Below are 18,766 nucleotides of genomic sequence, written 5' to 3' on the forward strand. Positions count from 1 at the left end.
TGGAGACACGCTGCCAGCCACGCTGCCCTGAGTGCTTGCACCTACCATACAGCGCTCAGCCCCCCCAAAATCAAGTTACCAAGCAGGACACGCAGAAGAAACGCTTGTTGTTACAAAGAACAACAAGATCTTCAGCGTTTCAGCAAAATCCCATTTCCAGATCCCAAAATAGGGAGGAGGAAAAAAAAAAAAAAGCGTGCGTATTCAAAGCCCCTCGGTACGCCAAGCACCCAGCTCTGGTGCTGAGCACAAACAGTGTGGCTCAGAGCACAGACAGGGCCGATACGCTTCTTGCGGCTGGGTGGGGAGACACCAGCAACCCTTCAACACTGCTGAGGCAGCGCAGACACCGTGGAGGAGAGACTGGGGAGCGTGGAGAGCTCTTCTAACCGACCGCTCAGGATGGAGCTGCGCAGCACCAGTCACTGCAGGGCCAAAACAAGGGTTTGAGGAGGCTGGCAAACGAGGCAAGAGCCTCTTGGGGCCTCGCTGCAGCAAGGGGAGCCTTTTTTTATCTCTTTTGGAGGAAGCACAGTTCAGCAATGGACACAAGATGCCAGACAATGAGGGATTGCTGGAGTTCACCCTTGACATTTAGACACTGGGGGGAAAGGAAAAGGTTGCTGCTCTCCTGGTTCATCCAGCTCAGCTCTGGATTTCATTCTCCTGCTTAGCCCTCAGATAAGGTCTTCGCAGGTCCACAGGACTCAGCGAGAGAGCGCCAGGATGGCCCAGTCCTGCATCCCGGCGAGCACACACAAGAGGCTCGAAGGGATATCACCATCCCATAGCTGCCTGCAGATGGGCAGCTGATCCGAGCGTGATTTCTTGCTTTTTTTGGATGCCTGCTCCGTGCTTGGGGTGCCAGCGCACACCCTGGCAAGCCAGCCCCGAGCTGGGGAGGCACACGTTCCTCTCTAGACACTCCGAGTCTAGAAAAATAACCCCACGGAGCAGTTGCTCTGCCTGCCAGGGCAAGCGCAGCAGAGCAAAGCTTGCTCCCAGCTGCCATCGCCTGTCCCCTGCCAAAAGTCCCGCAGCCTCCGCAACCAGAAAGGGCCGTGGATGGCTTTTTGGAAAGGTCGCACCTCCGGAAACCTCCTTTAGTCCTTAAGACACCTGGGAAGGGTGCAATTATCCCAAGCAATTGCATTCCCACTTTTCTCCACCCACCCACCCACGGATCTGCAGCCCAGAAAGCTGCAAATAACCCCTCTGGCAGGGAGCTCGGCTGTAATCAGGGACTGCATGCCATGTCAAAGGCACTGATCACCACAGTGATTTTTGGAGGCTTAACACCCTCCCAGAGAGCCAAGAGATGTGAAGGAGGAAAAAAACCCTCACTTGCAGACTCATTTAATCCTCTTTTTGACGTCCAAGAAACGCTACTGGTGCCCTGCTGCGAAAGAATAATAAGATTGAGGTTCTCTCACTGCTGGCTCTAATTAAACTGGGAGGATTCGTCACAGGAGGAAAGAAGGAGGGACTGTGTGCCATCCACAGTGGCTCCATCCCTATCCCCACACTCCCAAATCTGTCAGGCAGGAAGACAAACTAATGCAGATTCCCCCACGGTGCTAGCCAAGACACGAGCCAGGAGAAGCCCTCGCCGGCTCCTTGTTTAACCTAGAGCTTCACGACACGACTGGGAGCCAAGTTTCCAAGTGCCACATCGTGCATCTCATCGCGCTGCCTGCAAAGAGCCTGCGAGGGCTGGCAAATAAGCAGCTGCCTTTCTCAGGGGAGCTTTAAGGTCACCGGGAAGCTCACCCCTTTGCTCGCAGGATGGGAGAGGAAGGAAGTGTCCACGCGCTGCCTGTAGCATCTGAGCGAACCGTAAGATGGTTGGTGAAATGCTGTCAGTGCCCATCCCAGCACAGCTTCCCTCGGGGAGCAGTTCAGGGGCTTTTTTGAGGATGTGGCAACAGTTCTTCTGCACTTTTATTTCTCGAACAGCCAAGAGACACGTCTGTCTTGCACTGCTTGGGGACCTAACTGCTCACAAACGCTGCTATCAAGACAGATGTGAACGCAGGGAAGGGACTGGCAAGGCAAGACATGCAAATCGTTAACCAAATCCAGTGGCCCAAATACTCTCTTGCAGACTTATGCTGAAGCGCATCAGCTGACTCAGAGTGAAAGATGAGAACGAGTCTATACTCTCTCATTTCTTTAATCTCCCAGCCCTGCCAGGATGGGACACAGACTAAAAGGTTAAACCTGAAGCAAGCCCTGCCGCAGCTCGCAGGGTGAAGTGACAGAGCAGACGCCCTCCTCAGCCACGCTGCCGCAGCAGCCGAAGCCAAATGCTTCCTAGAGCAAATATTAGCACAAGGTGATATTGTTGGGCGTCACGGCGCAGTGAGATAAAAACTGCTTCCAAATGGGATGGCTGTTTACCTGGCATCCTAACCAAACCACGCCGCAGGGTGGGGGAAGAGGGCTGAAGCAGACGGTGCACGCAAACTCCAACAGAGAAGCCAGGAATCAATCCCTCGCTTCCCATCCATGTTTAATTAAAAGGATACTGGCAGTTAAAATATGCCCTAGATAGCTCCGACCTGAGATCAGAGAGTAGGGAGGTGCACTTAATTCAAGGCTGATGTAGGGCTCCTGCGCTGTGCCGGGGTGCAGCAGCTCCCACCCTTGGTGAGCATCACCGGGAGCGTGGCATCCAGCCTGCTTCACCTGCAGGACAGCTAATTCAGAGGGCTGAGATACGGCCACTTCTTGCCATCGACGGGCTGCTCCCAACTGTGCTTTGCAGTTTCTGCAGCTTCATTTTAAAGAGCATCAACTCCTGGGGGCTTCCATTGGTTTCCTTTGCAGGGGGCGTGGGAACACGAACAATCCCGACTTCCCCTCGCTGTTCAAAACCCACCGGAGGGCTGCCCGTGGTGGAAGATCTTCGGAAATGAAAGACCTATTGTTTAAACTAACGACTGCAGCAGGAGGTTGGCTATGGGGAGAGGCAGGAATGGTATGTGTACACAGAGGGGGAAGAACGGCACGATGAAGAGGGCTTCTCTTTTACAGCTGGGAGTGGGAGAGTAACAAGGGGAGGCTGCACAGCCACTCCCAACTTACGACACAAAATCCACGCGCCCCTCCTCAAAACTCACCATTCCTTCATCTCACCCGCTCAGCTCCAGGACAACTTGCAGCAAATAAAGAAACCTGAGTGTCCACCCCTTGCTATAGCGCACTGGGCATCCTTATGTGAACCAGACGGATTGGACAGACAGGTACCAGTCTGCCCACACCGTCACTGAAACACAGACAGATCCCAAAGGCCTGGAGAAGGACCGCGACACACCCGCTCCCATCCAAAAATCGCATTTCCCTCCTTGCTGGCTGCAGCATCGCCCCCATTAACATTCCTGCCAGGAGCCTGGAGCACAGGCCCATGCCCGGCATGTTTTGCCACGCGGCAGGTGTGTTTGGCCGGGGTGTATCTGGATAAATTTAGGAGCACAGAGGATCGGGAGAGGTTTTGTGGGGAGTAGATGAGGCTGTTCCCCAAGAGGAGATGGGCAGGCCCAGCTCAGAGCAATGGCAAGGGCTGTTCTGCACCGTGGCCTTGCTGCATTGCTCCCACAGGCTGCTGTTGGCAGAGGTGTGAAAGATGCATAGAAAAAAAAAAAAAAAAAAAGAAAAAGGAGATTTCTGTACAGCATCATCAACAAAATTCATGACAAACTGAGAGGGAAGATGCCATCAGCCAAACCTCCCCCAACTGAGGAGCACCTGCAAGGCACCTCGAAACCCAGAGGAGGGCAGATTTGCAGCACACCCCACCCTGAAGGTCCTTGTCTGCCCAACCCACGGATGTGGGAGCAATAAGTGACATTTTCGGCAACTTTCCCACAGGCCTTTATACAGTTTAAAATGGGAAATTATCCCCAATTCCCTCAGCCTCAAACAAGCAAAACACACTAAGAGAAACACAGAAAAATATTCTTTTTTTAAAAAAAACTTGCTTTCTTTTTCCGTAATAAACAGTCAGTCCTGTTTATAACACATCAAACATACGCCATCCTTGCATCCAAAAACAGTTGCCTGCAGTAGAATGAAAACCTTATTCCTCCAGTCGCTGGCATTATCAAAGCCTTCCTCTTCCTCCCCACCACCCTCCGCCTCTCAACAGAAATAAAAAACCCACAGACAAGCAAACAGACGAGCAGCTCTACCCTGGCTCCCTTCATCAGGAAAGAGCAAGTCTAGTGGAAAAAGCCAGCCCACAAAACAATTAAAAAAAGGTGCTGTAAATGTCTTGAGTCCCAGGTGAAGAGGGCTTGAGTAGAACACGACAGCCTGGGAGAGACACGTAGAAGCAGTAATTAAGGAAAACCAGGATTAACTGGGATTGCTAGCGCCCAGTTTCAGTCATGCCCAGTGGCACAGATCTGTGGGATGCTCCATAAAAGCTAAATAAAGCCATCGCCACCACCCCAGCTCAGCAAGGCGTGACTCCCTGACATTAAGTGTAATTTTCAGTCATCTTCACCGGTAACTTTATTACCACAGTGTAAGAGGCAGCTGGGCAGTCACAGCTCCACAGAGCCAACGTGAAAATTTACTCTGTCGCTGCGTGTGTGTTTAAGCGTTAAAATAGACGGGTAGCAAATGGGTTTAGTCACTTGGCTGCAGTCAGGGGGGCTTGGCAACAGTGGGGCTGCAGAGCCCCAGAAAAGCCTCCTCGAAGCACATTTCGTTTCTAACAGCGTGCTGAAGCCCAGCTGCAGCGCCTGGGAAACACCCTGGGGTCCCCCCTCGAGCACCCCACATGTCTCTGCCGCCACAGAGGCTCCTTGTGGGACCAGCTTGTACCGGGAGGTGTCTCAGGGCCGATGGCAATCCCCTGCAGATGTCTGAGCTCTGATGTGCTGCCTGTCCGTGTCAACACAAAACGTCTCATTAAAAGTTAATTGTCACCTTCCTGGCGTAATTCTTGCAAACGGGGCAAGACTGGAAGGTGCTGGTCCAGCAGCAGACACCAGTTGGGATCCAGAGCATACACCGTGTGGAGCCTCGCCATTTCGCCATCTCCAGCTCCTGGCCACAAAGGCAGCGAGCACACAGGGCTGGGAACTGGGACGGGATGACCGGGCAGTTCCCGTGGAGCAGCAGCAGCTGATGCAAACCCGAGAGCTTGCACACCACGCACACCTCCCTTCTCCCCAGCCAGCCTGCAGGTCTGTCTGTTCACATTAGCTTTGTAGATCTGACTGTATTCTGCTTCCTTAGAGGCTTTTAAGCTTTTTTTTTTTTTTTAAATTAAAAATGGAAGGCATCCATTCTTAAGGAAGGACGCTGCTGAGAGGCAGCAGACACCCCAGTTTAAGGAGAGATCGGCACGCCCACAGCAAAGCACACGCTAACGTGAGCAACTTCTGACCTACTTTAAGGAGAAGAAAACAGATCTGAGCATTTATTGTGTGGAACAGGGGATGAACAATTACCACTGGCCTCGTAACGAAGAGGAAGGCACGCTCTCTAGCAGATCCCCATGCTCCAGATAGCTGGGGGACTGGAGGCACCCAGCAGCTCTGTGGTTCTTGTGGGGCTGAGCACTGCTGCACCCACTGGACCTTCTCACCCCAAAAGCTGTCACTCTAAGGAGAGAAGACTGACAAGTGCTAGAAGAGGAAAGAGCACGAGAGGAAGTGATTTGCCTACTGTCAAGAGCAGGTTAGCAGCAGAGCTAAAAACAGAAGGTGGATGTGACTTGGCAGACACCGTCTCACCAACTCTCACATCCCCGTTGGGCTGTGGGACAAACCAGAGGAAGAGGAAGGGCAGCCGAAGCTCGTGCCCTCCTGCCTCTCTGAGCAAGACCCTGCTGCTGGCTCCTAATGTCAACCTACCATTGATCTAACCTGTCGTGGGGCACCTGACTGCTCCACTGGCCACCTAAGTTGTCCGGGTCTCCCTGCTAAATAGCTCACAGGAGCACTTCTACTCTGTTATCCAACTCTTAATCTTCTCTTGAACTTTCTTGCATTTATTTTTCCCGTTCCCACCTCTCATGAGGAGGGCCATTCCCATCCAAGACTCACCACCCAAGCACCAGCGATGCAGTTGTGCAAAAGCACGTAGAGGTGCTCCGCTGCCTCCGGACACGTGCACCAGGGAAACGTGTCTAGAAACAAACTGAGCTTTCCACCCCCTCGCCATCTGAGATGGGGATCTAGCCACTCTCCACCCAACGCCGGAGGAATTGCCTTGATTTTGAGCAGGAAGGTCAGCCCAGAACAATGAAGAGCTCCTTCCCTTCCCTCCCGACAAGGCAGAAAGCCTTCAAAGTGACCTCAGGTTGTAATCTTATCGTATAGAAACTGCAGAGAAAGAGCTGCTGCATGCAAAGACAGCTTTCTAGGGAGCCACCTGTCAAATCACCTACTCAAAGCACTATCGAATGACTCATCTCCATCCAGCAGATGGGCTCAGAGGAATGAGGACAGCATGAATTAAAAAAAAAAAAAAAAAAAAAAAAAAAAAAAGTAACTTAAGCAGCAGCCAGCAGGTCACACTCGCAGAGCTCAGGCCAGAGAAGGGCGTACAGATGTACTGCAATGCAGCCACTGCCTGTTTGCTCGGGGGATTCATCCTTTCCTTGTCTGTAGCATGACAGTATTTACAATCCTGGTTGTGATCCCTGTTTACGAGGCTTTGTGTTCATCTCGGTGCTCTCCAAGCTAACTCTTCCTCCTTCCCGAGCCAAGCAGAAGGTGGCAGCTCGACTTGCCCTGGCTAATGCCGAAGCAGGGAAGGGCCAGCCTGCCAAAAGGGCACAACGCTGCCGTAAAAGCAGACTCACCCCAGAGGAGAAAGGTTTCAGTACGCAGCTCTTGCCATGGGGAGACATTTGAAATGTTGAAATGTTCTTGCTACAGGGAACGGGGCACCTCCCAACAGTCAGCAACAGACATTTGCATCATAAGTATTTTCTCCTATTATTAGTTACTTCTCGCATGCTATGTACCAAAGTGAGACATAATTTCTATTCAGCTGGAAAAAAAAAAAAAAAATCGGGTCAAGTTAGCAGGGAAAACAAAAACACATAAGGAAAAAAGCGGCAGCTCTCCTCTCTTCCCCCGCAATGCCCTTCTCACCCACTTGCAATGACTACAGCAATTCAGAGGAAGTCCACTAAACCGAGGGGAAATGTGGAATATTTGCCTTGCATCCAGATTTCCTGCTCAACCTCCCCATGTCCTATCTCGGAAGAGCCTTAGTGAATCACAGCCTGACTTTTGCAAAGCTGCTGAGCCATCATTCCTCAGCAACTCCACCCGGCCTTCGCAGACCCAGGGGAAAAAGACGAGCAGCTCCTTGCATTTGAGACTTGGAGCCGCTCATTAGAGGGGATATAACAGTACAGAGCACTAGAAGTGCCTCCTAGTAATTGCAACCCTCGGTTTCCTCTTCTGCAAAGCTTCAATGACAAACCGAGGCAGAGCACAGAGCAGTCCTGCCCTTCAGGCAGAGCACAGAGGATCAGCCCCAACTGTCCGCCTGCACGCCGCTCCTAGGGATTGCACGAAAAGCAAGGGGGGGAAAAAAAGGAACAGGAGGGCTTACGACACCTGTAAGTCCCTGGGGAAAATACCATGGCCGTAGGACAGCTTGAAAAAATGCAGCAGACTGGATTTCTGCTCCTGTGCAAACCAAGACAGATGAAAAAACACCTCCCCAGGGCACATGACACTAACTGGCATCACCCAGCAAAAAAAAAAAAAAAGAGCAACAGAGCCTGGAGACTATCAAGGAACAGCGAAGGAAGCAAAAGAACCTCTGGATTTGCAGTACGATGAAACCAAACCAGGATGATGGAACACGTAGAGCAATTGCCTAAAAAGTTTAGTCATGGCTGCATTCAGTTTTGGGTGGCAGACAGCGTTCATGAGCTCAGGGAAGAGTCAAGGTGAGTTCCAGGCAGGTTTACTGACAGAAGGGACATCAAAAAAGATGCTGAGCTCACGCAGGAGCTCAACTGCATCAAAGAGAAGGTAAAAACCCTCTTCCTGGCTTGGAGGGGCAGAGGGAGCCCCATGCAGAGCACATTTAACAGGGACAGTGTTGGCCAAGCAAAAATTCCAGGACGGATCTAGCAATGTCTCAGTGTACACAAACATCAAAGAGGGAGAGAAATAATTGAGAACACTATAAATACGCATTTTCCTTGTTAATTTGAATACAAGGAAAAGCTTAGTGGCTATCAGACCAGAGCACAGCATCCTAAGGAAAAGGAAAGTGGGAACAAGTGAAACAGGTCCCTAAGATTGCCAGGAGCAATCCAGCAGCGACGTGCTGGACCAGATCAAACTCCTGCACCAGTTCCTCAAAGAGCTCTACATGGGGACGTCCTCCACATCCAGGTACTCTGTCGTGCTTCCAGCCCATGCAAAAAGACGCTGAACCCATTTTTGTTCTTGCTGCACATCATTAACACTTGCTAACGCTCATTTCAGAATGGTACAAATGTGAGAAAATCCCTCCCAGCACTTTGCAGTTTGCTGTCACTCTGCAGCTGACACTATGGATGCGTCACTACTGCCTTTCTCCCTGCAGGCAGCGCAATAGGTGTACCACAAATCCGGGGGGATAACATTTAGATTACGTTATCCCTACCAAGCACAGAAGTACAGACACCCTTGGTCTTTACAGTTCACCCAATACAACTGAGAGGAGCTTTCCTATGAGAACAGCTACACCAACATCTGGCACTCCAGATTTGTGCCTGCCCAGTGCCCCCTAAATCCACCCCAAAGCATGTGCATGGACACAATGTCACCAGCAAAGATGTTTTCCAAATGCTCCACCGCAGAGCTTAGAGTGAAGAAAATCAAGGGGGAAAAAACCCATTTGGCACAAACAGCACTATCTTACGCAGCGGATTTGCTTCATACACAGATAATTGTTCAGCATTTTTTTTCTTGCCTTTTTCATCATGAAGGTACCAAAGATTAAGTTTAAATATAGCGAGTCTTGTAAAGCCAAAACAGACTTGGTCAAGAAAGTGGTTAATAAATTATCACTGATGAATAAAGTCTGGGCCAACAAGAAGATACAGCCTGGTTTTCAAGCTCTAGGATGAATTATGAGCCATTTTCTCAATTAGAAAAAGCCCTTTAAAGCTTTAATCATGCAAATTTTATCTTCTGTCTGAAAGACAGAATTTCATTATGGAGATGCATTTAACTTATCTTTTTTTTTTTTTTTTTTTTTGAGCAGAAAAGCAATCTAATTAGTGACAGTATCATGACCTTTATTAATAGCCAGGTTTTAGAAGATAGGACGATTCTAAAATTCCCAGCGGCTTTAAAAGAAAAAAGACTAGTTCTATTAATAAGGTATCAGCAACAAAGCTAATTCCACACACCAGAGGCTAGAAGGCTTTTCTTCCAGAGTCTGTCTTGACGGACTCTCCATCTGCTGCAAGAGGAGCAGCAGGGCAGGTCCAGGACCTCAGGGGGACTCTGTGTGTGTGTGTGTCCCCGGACAGCCCCAGCGTGATGGGGACACCCCTGCCTGCGCTGCAGCAGGTTGGAGAGATGGCAGCACCCCAGGCACTATCGGCAAACCCACATCCAGCAATGCGGCTGCTGGAGAGGATCCCAAGAACAGCTTAACCAACCCTCCAGCTTGGGCCAAATACGGCCCTTTCCTGTCAACAGGAACCTGCTCCTGAAAGCTATGGGATTGCTGACTACAGGGATGGGGGGGGGCTGAGGGGAAGAGGAACAGGAAACTTTAAAAAAAGAAAAAAAAATTAATTATTGCTTTTATAATCAAAGGGAGAGGCCAGGAGGGGCTGAATCTTGCACTAAATCCTGTCACACAGAAGCTTATGAAAAAAGAAGCTACGTGATGCAGCAGGGCTTTCCCAGCCCAAGCAGCCCAGATCCTTCCCCCTCTGCTTCAGCTCTGCACAGTCTCCTCTGCTCCCCGGGGGCAAGGCTGGGACACAGCCATGGCAGTGGAGGGGGGGACAGACAGCACAGGAGGGAGCAGATCTGCAGGAAAAGACCCCCCCGTTGACAGGAGCAACCTCCCACACACTCCAGCTCCGGGCCCCTGACTTCACAGCTCAGGCTGATGATTTAATCAGCGCAATTAAAAAGATGGAAAGGACCACAAGCACAGCCCTCTGCAACACAGGAGTCTTATGAAATAGCATCAGTGCCTAGATGCATCACTGAGTTTCCATGTGAATGAGTTCAGCTGGCCTTACAAACCCGAGATTACAGATTTATTTTATTTCCAGTCTTTTCGGTAGTTCAGCATCCTGCTTGGGAACGGTACAAACCAGCAGCCTTCTCCAGAAGGGACAGCAACATCAACGCAGGCTCAGGTCTTGTAATAACCCCTCACGCCCCACTGCACACAATTCTCTCCCCGAGGGGCACCAAGCCTGCCAAGGCAGCCCTCAGTTTTGATTTTTATATTGATATTTCCGCAGTCTTGGGCGGGAGGAGCTGCCCCGCTCCCATCCCTCCCATTTTACCACCCAGGGTTTGGATGGGGCTGTGAGTCCTGGCAAAAGGCACTGGCATATGTAGGGATGGGGGAAGAGAAGGACGAAAAAAAAAAAAAAAATGTGCTAAAGAAATGAATCAGCTTTTACAAGCCAGTCTGACTGATCTCATCCCTATTTTGCTCTTTCCCAGGAGGAAAGTATTGGCAGGGAGAAGGGGGAGGAAGGATTTCCTTCCACTGCATCCAGAAATCATCCCCCTTGGCACCGCCCACTTTCAATAATTCACCCATACCCTGTGAAAACAGATAGATAAATAGGTAATTTTAGACAAAAAGCCCCAAGGCAAACGGGCAGGCGTCACCAGGCAGAGCAAGATGACGATGAGGAATCAGCACTCCTAATGCCGCACAATTCCCCCCCAGCCCTGAGTCACGTATCCTTCCTGCGTCCCAGATTCCCCCAGCTGCAAACACGGGATAACACTTTCCCTGTTTGACATTAGAAACGAGAAGGGGAGCAAACGAGTATGGAGAGCTGGAGTTTTCCACCGCTGTTTTCTGTCTTTGCCTTCCAAGAATCTGAGTTCTCGTTACTATTAGAGCCCAATGGCTGCGAAAGCAATCTTAAAAAGGAAAAAAAAAAAAAAACAAAAGCCAAGTTAAAGTAACTGATGCAGAGACACGAACCATCCCCTGCCTGCGACTCCAGACAGGCTGAACAATACTGAGAAAAGCTGAAAACTGCTCCGTAATGGGGCTGCTCAGCTCAGCTCCAACAATGATTAACCAGCCGAACAACATCACCGTGCCAGGCGTTTCATCAACAACAAATCATGCAAGAAAAGGAGAGGGAGTTAATATGAAAATATCCTGCACACAGTCATTTTAGCTAGACATGACAGCAGGCATCTCTGTGAGTATTCAGTTGTCATCACCGAGGCTAGAAGAGGGATGCACTGAAGTCTAGTCCCCTTCTCCAAGAGGTTTGGTTTGCTGAGAAGCGCCCTCCTTCCCTTTTTCACCTGTCTCATGTGGATCTGCAAACACGTGCATCACCAAAACACACAGCCACAGCAAACTGCTCAGGGCTTCAGGGTGTCAGGCAAGGATGCTCAGGCTGAGTGCCGAGTACAACTCCCTCCTGGACAGACCCTGGCTGGCAAGCTGAGCAGGCAGGACATCACGCTGCGCTCGAGCAAATCCGGCTTTTCTCCAGCCTCGGGAGCAGATTAATATTGAAAGATAAGCTAGGGAGGCTGCAGGGGACTCCAGCCCAGGTTAATATTAATAAAGCAAACATCAGGTGCTGTGGGAGGGGAGGTCAGGCTGGCAGGAATCAGCAAAATCCCTTGACTCCCCAGTCCAAATTCCCATTTATAGATAAGGAACTTAGAGCCTGACACTGCCAATGACCTCCCCCAGGAACTACCATCACACCACCCAGTCCTCATTCTGCTTTTGTCATCAAAGCACAGCCACCACCACGTCAGAAAAGCCAAGGAGTGACCCACTCCCAGCACCTCCTCCTGCTCCTCAGACCCCGACGCTGAAGGACAGGCCAACTCACTTGCTAGCGGCAAGGCATGGGTGTGCAAAATGCACCGGAACAGCTCAAAAAGAACATGTGAGCCCAAAATAGCACCTCAACCCCACCCTTGGGTGCCTGGTTCCTCCATTGGCAGCTCTGCGTGCTCTCCTGGGTGAAGTCTCAGTCCCAGCAAGGGTTTCCTCAGGATTTCACTGCAGACGATGCTCGCACCTTGTGCCCCGGCCTTCTGGGAGAGCAGAGGAGCCACTGCACAGAGCACCTCGGGTCCACTCTTGGCTTTACTAATTGCTGGAGGATGCAAGACAAGTCAGCATGAAGTTCTCATGCCAGTGCAAAGCAGAGACTGGCCTCTCTCAGGGGGTTGTGCCTTGCTTTAATGTCTCTGGGCACTGGCATTGCCCTAAGAGCCTCAACTCGCACCCACTTGCCAGAAAAATGCAGCAGGTGAAGATCTAATAGATCTAGAAGATCCTAGATATAAGAAAGAAATTTTTTACGCTGAGGGTGGTGAAACCCTGGAGCAGGTTGCCCAGAGAGGTGGTAGATGCCCCATCCCTGGAAACACTCAAGGCCAGGTTGGACGGGGCTCTGAGCAGCCTGCTGGAGTCGAAGATGTCCCTGCTCATGGCAGGGGGTTGGACTAGAGGAGCTTTAAAGGTCCCTTCCCACCCAAGTCATTCTACGACTGTGTGATCTCTCTGCCACTGCAACAACCACCCTGCAGCACTGTTGGCAGCGGGAGCACCACTCTCTGCTCTCCCAGCTCCACAGATCCCCTCCAGCCCCACACCATCCATGGGTTAAACCCCGGCAGCGGTGAGTTGGAGCAAAAATGTGCAGATGAACCTGGGGTGTGTCAGCCTCCACCAGAGCTGGAGGGCAGGCACAATGAAAACCATCTGCAGCAAGGCAGGGCACCGACAGAGAAGCTCTGGCCGGGGAAAGGGGCCTCGTGGGTTTGGTTTTCCATGTGGAAGGTTATCCTGCATGCTGCGCTTCCCATTTCTCTTCCAGTGGGAGATCCTGTGTTGCACAGCACATCTGTGATGTCCCAAGAAACCCACCGCCCAGCTGCACACAGAGCAAAGGCAGCGAGCAGAAAGCCAGCTCAGGCCTGTAAGAGAAAGCCCCAGAGAGCCAAATGCTGGAAGGACTGACTTAACCTCGGAAAAAAAAGGTAGTTGTTAGAAGGTATCACCTGGGGAAGGGAGGAAACAAAATGCATTTGAAGGCACAGTGCAAAGCCACTGCAGAAAGTATCTCACTCAACGAGAAATAAAGGAAATCCCAATCCAGCACGGGCAAGAGCAAATGACCACGAAGGACAAAAATAAAAAAATAAAAAAAAAAAGAAATGCCATCACTGCACAGCAGCTGCGCTCTGTCCCTTGTCACCAAACGGTCCCTGTACAGCATGTCTAGGAGCTGATTCCTCTGCCTCAGCCTTCTGAGCAGATGCCATCGCAGCACCTGGGCGCCAGGCTGCGGGAAGAAAGCTCTTAGTGCTCATTAACAACGGAAAATGTACATGTACCCGGCCGATGTACGGAGCTTGGGAATCGCGCAGCCTGTCTGGGCTGAAATGGCTGTCGGAGGCTACAGGGCACATCCCAGGCCAGGCAGAAAGCAAGCGGTAGCTATTCACATTCAAAAATATCTTGAGAGGCCTTGAGAGCAGTCATTAAACTCAGGAAAAAGCATGTACATCAAGGGCTTGCTAGTTTTAATTAGTACTCGCCTCTCCTCCTCTTGGAAAATGGTACTTTGCATGTGGAGGAGGAGGTTGCTGGTCTGTGTCTCGGGCCAGGACTCGCCAGACACAGCAGGGCATGAGCCACCGCTTGCTACCCTGGTTCCTAAGCCCAGGCAGGCCTAACAGGGTTTAGGCTTGGACCACACAGGCTTTGGGAGCACGTTAATCCTGTTCAGGATGAGAGAGGCGCCCAGGGCTAAATACCAGCTCCGTTTTAAAAAAGAGATGCCGTCTTCCCTCGCTCACCCTTGCTTGGGCTGAGTCTGCTCCGCGAGCTGAACCGCTGACATAAAAAACATGTCTTGCATCCCCAGAAGGGCTCTGTAATACCTGAAATGACAGTATTTGGCAAGCTCATTCTTGCTGTGGCTTGGTCACCTGCCGAGCCATGACTGCCCAGAGCAGAGCAGCCCATCTGCCCTGCTCCCTGTGCCAGCTCCCCACGTCCACGGGGCAGCACCTAAAGTAGCCACAGCAATACCACACCGACATGGGCTACGGAAAAGGGACCACACACCATTCCCGGGATTACAGCTGTCCCCAGCGAGCGGGCTGTGCTGCTTCTCCAGCCTCCACGCTGGTGTATAAGCCCAGGTAGGACAGTCCTGGTGTGACAGAGGGAGGGGACACGTTTACCAACACCATATCGCAACAGCACTGCTCCACCCTAGGGCTTGTCCCTTCAAACCAGTAGCTGATAACCCTGCTGGTGCCAGGCAGGGCTGCTGCTCTACGGCCAAGCAGTGACAAACCCGTTGATGCTCAGAAAGAATCAGATTGACCCAGAAACCACACAGGCAGTCGCCCTGCTTTGTGCAGCCTGCCCTATCCAGCGGTTCATGGAAAGTTTTACAGGTTTTAGGACTTAACATCAGTCTGTATAAAAAACAAATGGCGCAAGCGAAGCCATTTCTACACAACAAGGTTCCTGCAAATTCCTGAGCGTCGAACTGGCTGCTGATGGATCAAGGCTGGAGGGAGCCCCGGACCAGGCGGTCTTGTACCTGCAGGCAGGGGCATCCCACCCTGCTCCCAGCTCGTGAAGCTGCAGCTCAAAGCTGCTGTTGTTGTTTTTCCTCCTTCCTTTTGCGAGAGTGTTTTCTACAGCTTTTTTTTTTTTTTTTTTTTTAAAAAGAACATTTTGCCGTGAACTAGCAAAACCTGTTCTGGACGCACACACAGAACTACTCACCATCTGCAGCATTTGCCAGCATGACTTTTTCTGTCTTTTTTTTACATTTTTTATTTCTTTTTTTTTTAAAAGGATACTATCTCGGCTCTCTCCTGCATGTGGGCGCCCGGCTGCCTCACCCAGTGCCGACGTGGGCCCACAGGAATCAGACAGAAGCCCACACGCCAAGTCCTGCTCCCTTGGGCTACCGAGGAAGCTGAACTGGCCCCCTCATCGTGTGGAGAGGCAACAGGAATCCCAAACCTGCCGCTCCAACGGTGCCGAGGTCCTTGCAGACCTTGGTCCTGGCTCCGTTTTCCTTCAATTAACAACAGACGTGGAATGAAACATAACATTTTAAGAAAGATCTTCCACATGTTTGGTTTTGGCAGCATCTGATAGCTTTAAGGGAGCCAAAAAATAACTAATCCTCCTCTCCTCCAGCCAAAGGGAGGCCTGAGGAGTGGGACCGGTGGAGGGAAAGGGAAGGAGGGTGGAAAGGGAAGGGAGAAGAGGAGAAGACAGAAAAATGGCTGAACTGTAACCAGTCACTCCCAGTTTCCAGTGAAAGCATTTCTAAGGCATTAATACCTGTGACCCCTCACCGGGGCACCGCAAAGGGGGTGACAGCACCTCTGAAAAAGGACTGTGTCCCTCTCAACTCCTACAGAGTGAGGCGCTTCACTGATAACGGCTAAAAACCTCACACCAAACCCAGCTTCTTCGGATTAAATCAGCTCCCAGAACCCTGTGGCAACAAGAGCCGCAAAAGAACTCACAATGTAGCTGCAAATACACTCGACGTAATTGCAAGTACACCTTATCTCCCAATTTAATACACCACCAAACGCAGGCTGAGCGCTCAAGTGAAGTACGTGCACACACGCATGAGGCGAGCGGGCCACCAAGTCTGCGCGTTGGGCTACTTCTCTCTGGGCAGCTGCGCTAGGTTTCATTTTTCCCCAAGCAGCCAAAAAGGTTCCTTTTAAGAAAAAAAAAAAAAAAAAAAAAAGGACACCCGTAACAGAAAAAAACCACAAGAGGCCACACATAACTTCAATCTACAATAATTCTTCCCAAGCAGGATTTCATCAGGTGTTTTGAAATGATGTTTTTAGATTTCAGAAACATGCTACTTCTGACTCATCGATGAGCTTTCACCTCTAATTACCCTGCAACACCACCACGGTACATCCACACCAGCAAAATCCTCCTACACTGAGTTTTCAGCACAACCTTCCCCCGTGGAAGTTGTAAAAAAAACCCACGATGCAGGGGTTTGCGAGAAAGGGGGTGAGGGAATGACTTAAGGAATCTGTTATTTTGCTTCGCTGTTTAAGCAAAATGATTTTTTGTAAACACGGCCAAGAAAGGAGGCAACACACGTAGCAAACACGCTTGGGCTGAGCTTAAAGGGGTTTAAGCTTTGTGCCAGCAAAACACGGTCTGTTGGTAGGTCTGCGCAAAATGCATCTTAAATTTAAAACAAGGGCAGAAGAGCAACGACTGGGGGAAGCAAGGAGTATTTGTGATTCACGAATTGTTCCAAAAATACGTTAGAAAAAATCCTGACTGTTGATTTCAGCTGTGTTCACAAGCTGAAGGAAGGATAACTCTACTGGGGGGGGGGGTGTCAGGCTTATGAACCCTATTAGAAGCAGATTCCCACATCTGATGGGGGAAGAGCTGCAGCCCCCCAAGCTGCGAGGAGCCACGTTTCACAATCTTCACTTTAGGATGCCATAAACTCAATCAATTACAGGATCAATTTTCGCTTGGCTAAAAATTGTGCATTTGACAAGTTTTTTTCCACCATCCCCTGGCCATTCCCCATACGGGCCGGGGCTCTGGGCTCCCCTGCCAGCCCCCAAACCCCTTCCCCATCCTGCCCTCAGCTGCTCTCCAGGAAGCAGGAGCTTCCCGAGGTTGGGCTGCAGCTGCCTTCCGAGGTTAACGGGGCCGGTGACTCCCAGCCACGACCTCGAACCCTGCCCGGCCTCCACCTTCCAGGGCTTTTGTCCTAAAATCCCACTCTGCTTAGGAAGTCCAAGGGCATCGGGGCTGCTGAGGTGCTTCTCTGCCATCGCCCAGAGCCCGCACGGGGCCGGGGCTGAGCAGGCAGGATCCGTCCCCTCACCGTGCTGCGGTCACGGGCCGGTTTTGGGGAAGGTGGGCAGCACACCCCCACCGTGACACCCACCTGGACCTCGGGTGCTGCCGGCACCCAAAACCCCGGGACCTTCCAGTCCACAGTGGATGCGTTTCTCTGCTTGGGGTCCCTCCGACAGCCCCAGTCCGGGGGGTACGGGACTGGCCCCAGATCCCCCAGGTTTTCCCAAGGGTTTGAGGAGTATCCGAGCGGCCACACCGGGGACGCTGCCGCATCCTGCCCCGTCGGTCGCCCACACAGGACCGACCCTGCCCCGTCACGGCGGGAGGGGACGACACACCGAGCTCGGGGACGGCCGGGAGCCACTGGAAAGCCGGGGGGGGGGGACACCTGGAGAACCGGACGCTGGTAGGGAGGTATGAAACCATGAAACCGGGACAACTAGCGGGAACATCGGGCACTGGCGACAGACCACCGGGCAGGAATACCGGGGAGCGATGCCTGGCGGACACCGGACCGGGATGCCGGGAAGGTGTAACGGAATGTACCAGGGCACCACGGAACCGAGCCGGGCAGGCGGCAGCGGGGTCACCGAGACGGAGTAACGGGCGCTGGTAAGGGAGAAGCGGCCACCCCCGGGGCCGCCACGGCGGCGGGAGGGGCGGTGGGGGAGGTCGCGGGTCCCCGGTGCCTCACCTGGCTCGCCTTGTAGAACTGCTTCTTCAGCCCCGCCACCGACATGCTGCCGCCTCTGCCGGCCGCCGCAGGACGCCTGAGGGCGGCGGGACGCGGCGGGACACCTCCGGACGCCTCGGGACGCAGGACCCGGCCCGGCCGTTGCCGCTTCCGCCGCCGTCGCCAGGAAGCGCCCGCCCCGCCCCGCCCCCTGCCGGCCCGGCGGAGCGTCGCCACCGGCACCACCGAGAAGCGCGTTGGTGCCGGCCGGAGCGCCGCCATGGCCGCCACGTGATGCCTCCGCGCCCCCTGGCGGCGGGGCGATGCCGCCGCACGTTGCGGCGGTGCTGGGGACGGGCGGAGGGGGGGGGGGGGCTCTGTCGCGACAGCGGGGCCGGTCGGTGCTGCCGGGTCCCGTCTCTTTACCCCAGACACATCTTCCTCCTGTAAGCTGGCGCCCGGCCAGGCGAGCTGGGGAGCGGCCCCGCTGCGCTGCCGGACGCCGCCAGACGCTTGCCATCGCCCCCGGGCCCCCGCCGTGTCCCCTCGCGAAGGCCGCGGTGTCGCCGCTCGGTGTGTCACAGCGCGATCGCGCTCAGGGGAGGGGGGCGCTGCGAAAAACACCGTTGGCAGCTCCGCGGCTGCGGCGCAACGTAACTTTCCACAGGAAACAGGTACCTGTGCAGGGTGAGCCCCCGCCTCAGAAATACCTTCGGTGTGCGTGTGGGGGGAAAGCGCTAAACCCGAGGGAGCTGCGTCCCTGAGGGGCGAGGGGAGAGGCGGAGGCCGCGCCGCAGGCCAGAGCTGGGCACCCGCAGCCCAAGGGGGGGGCCAGGCCCCCACCCCTGCCAGGCTGAGGGGCCCAGTACAGCCGCAGTGGGGGCTGCAGGGAGGGGACACCGCGAGGGACACGGGGACAGCCAGACCGGGCCGGGAAGGGGCGTGGGGCGGGCGCGAAGGGACAGCCCGTTCCGGCCCCGGCACCTGCCACCGCCGCGGGGAGGATGCGGAGCGACTACCGGTCCC

At 52.9% G+C, this 18,766-nt stretch overlaps 1 protein-coding gene across 2 annotated transcripts in view; it reads right to left on the minus strand.

Moving 5' to 3' along the window:
- Window positions 1-17,936, minus strand: part of SH3GL1 (SH3 domain containing GRB2 like 1, endophilin A2) — a 30,227-nt gene extending 12,291 nt beyond the window's left edge. For both annotated transcript variants that reach the window (XM_074928300.1, XM_074928301.1), the window contains exon 1: window positions 17,762-17,936. In XM_074928300.1, coding sequence (XP_074784401.1) covers window positions 17,762-17,806 — 45 coding nt within the window. In that variant the 5' untranslated portion in view covers window positions 17,807-17,936. The remainder of the gene's footprint in view (window positions 1-17,761) is intronic.
- Window positions 17,937-18,766: the final 830 nt, after the last annotated feature.

The sequence above is a fragment of the Athene noctua genome, chromosome 27 (assembly GCF_965140245.1).
Source record: "Athene noctua chromosome 27, bAthNoc1.hap1.1, whole genome shotgun sequence".
NCBI lineage: Eukaryota > Metazoa > Chordata > Aves > Strigiformes > Strigidae > Athene > Athene noctua.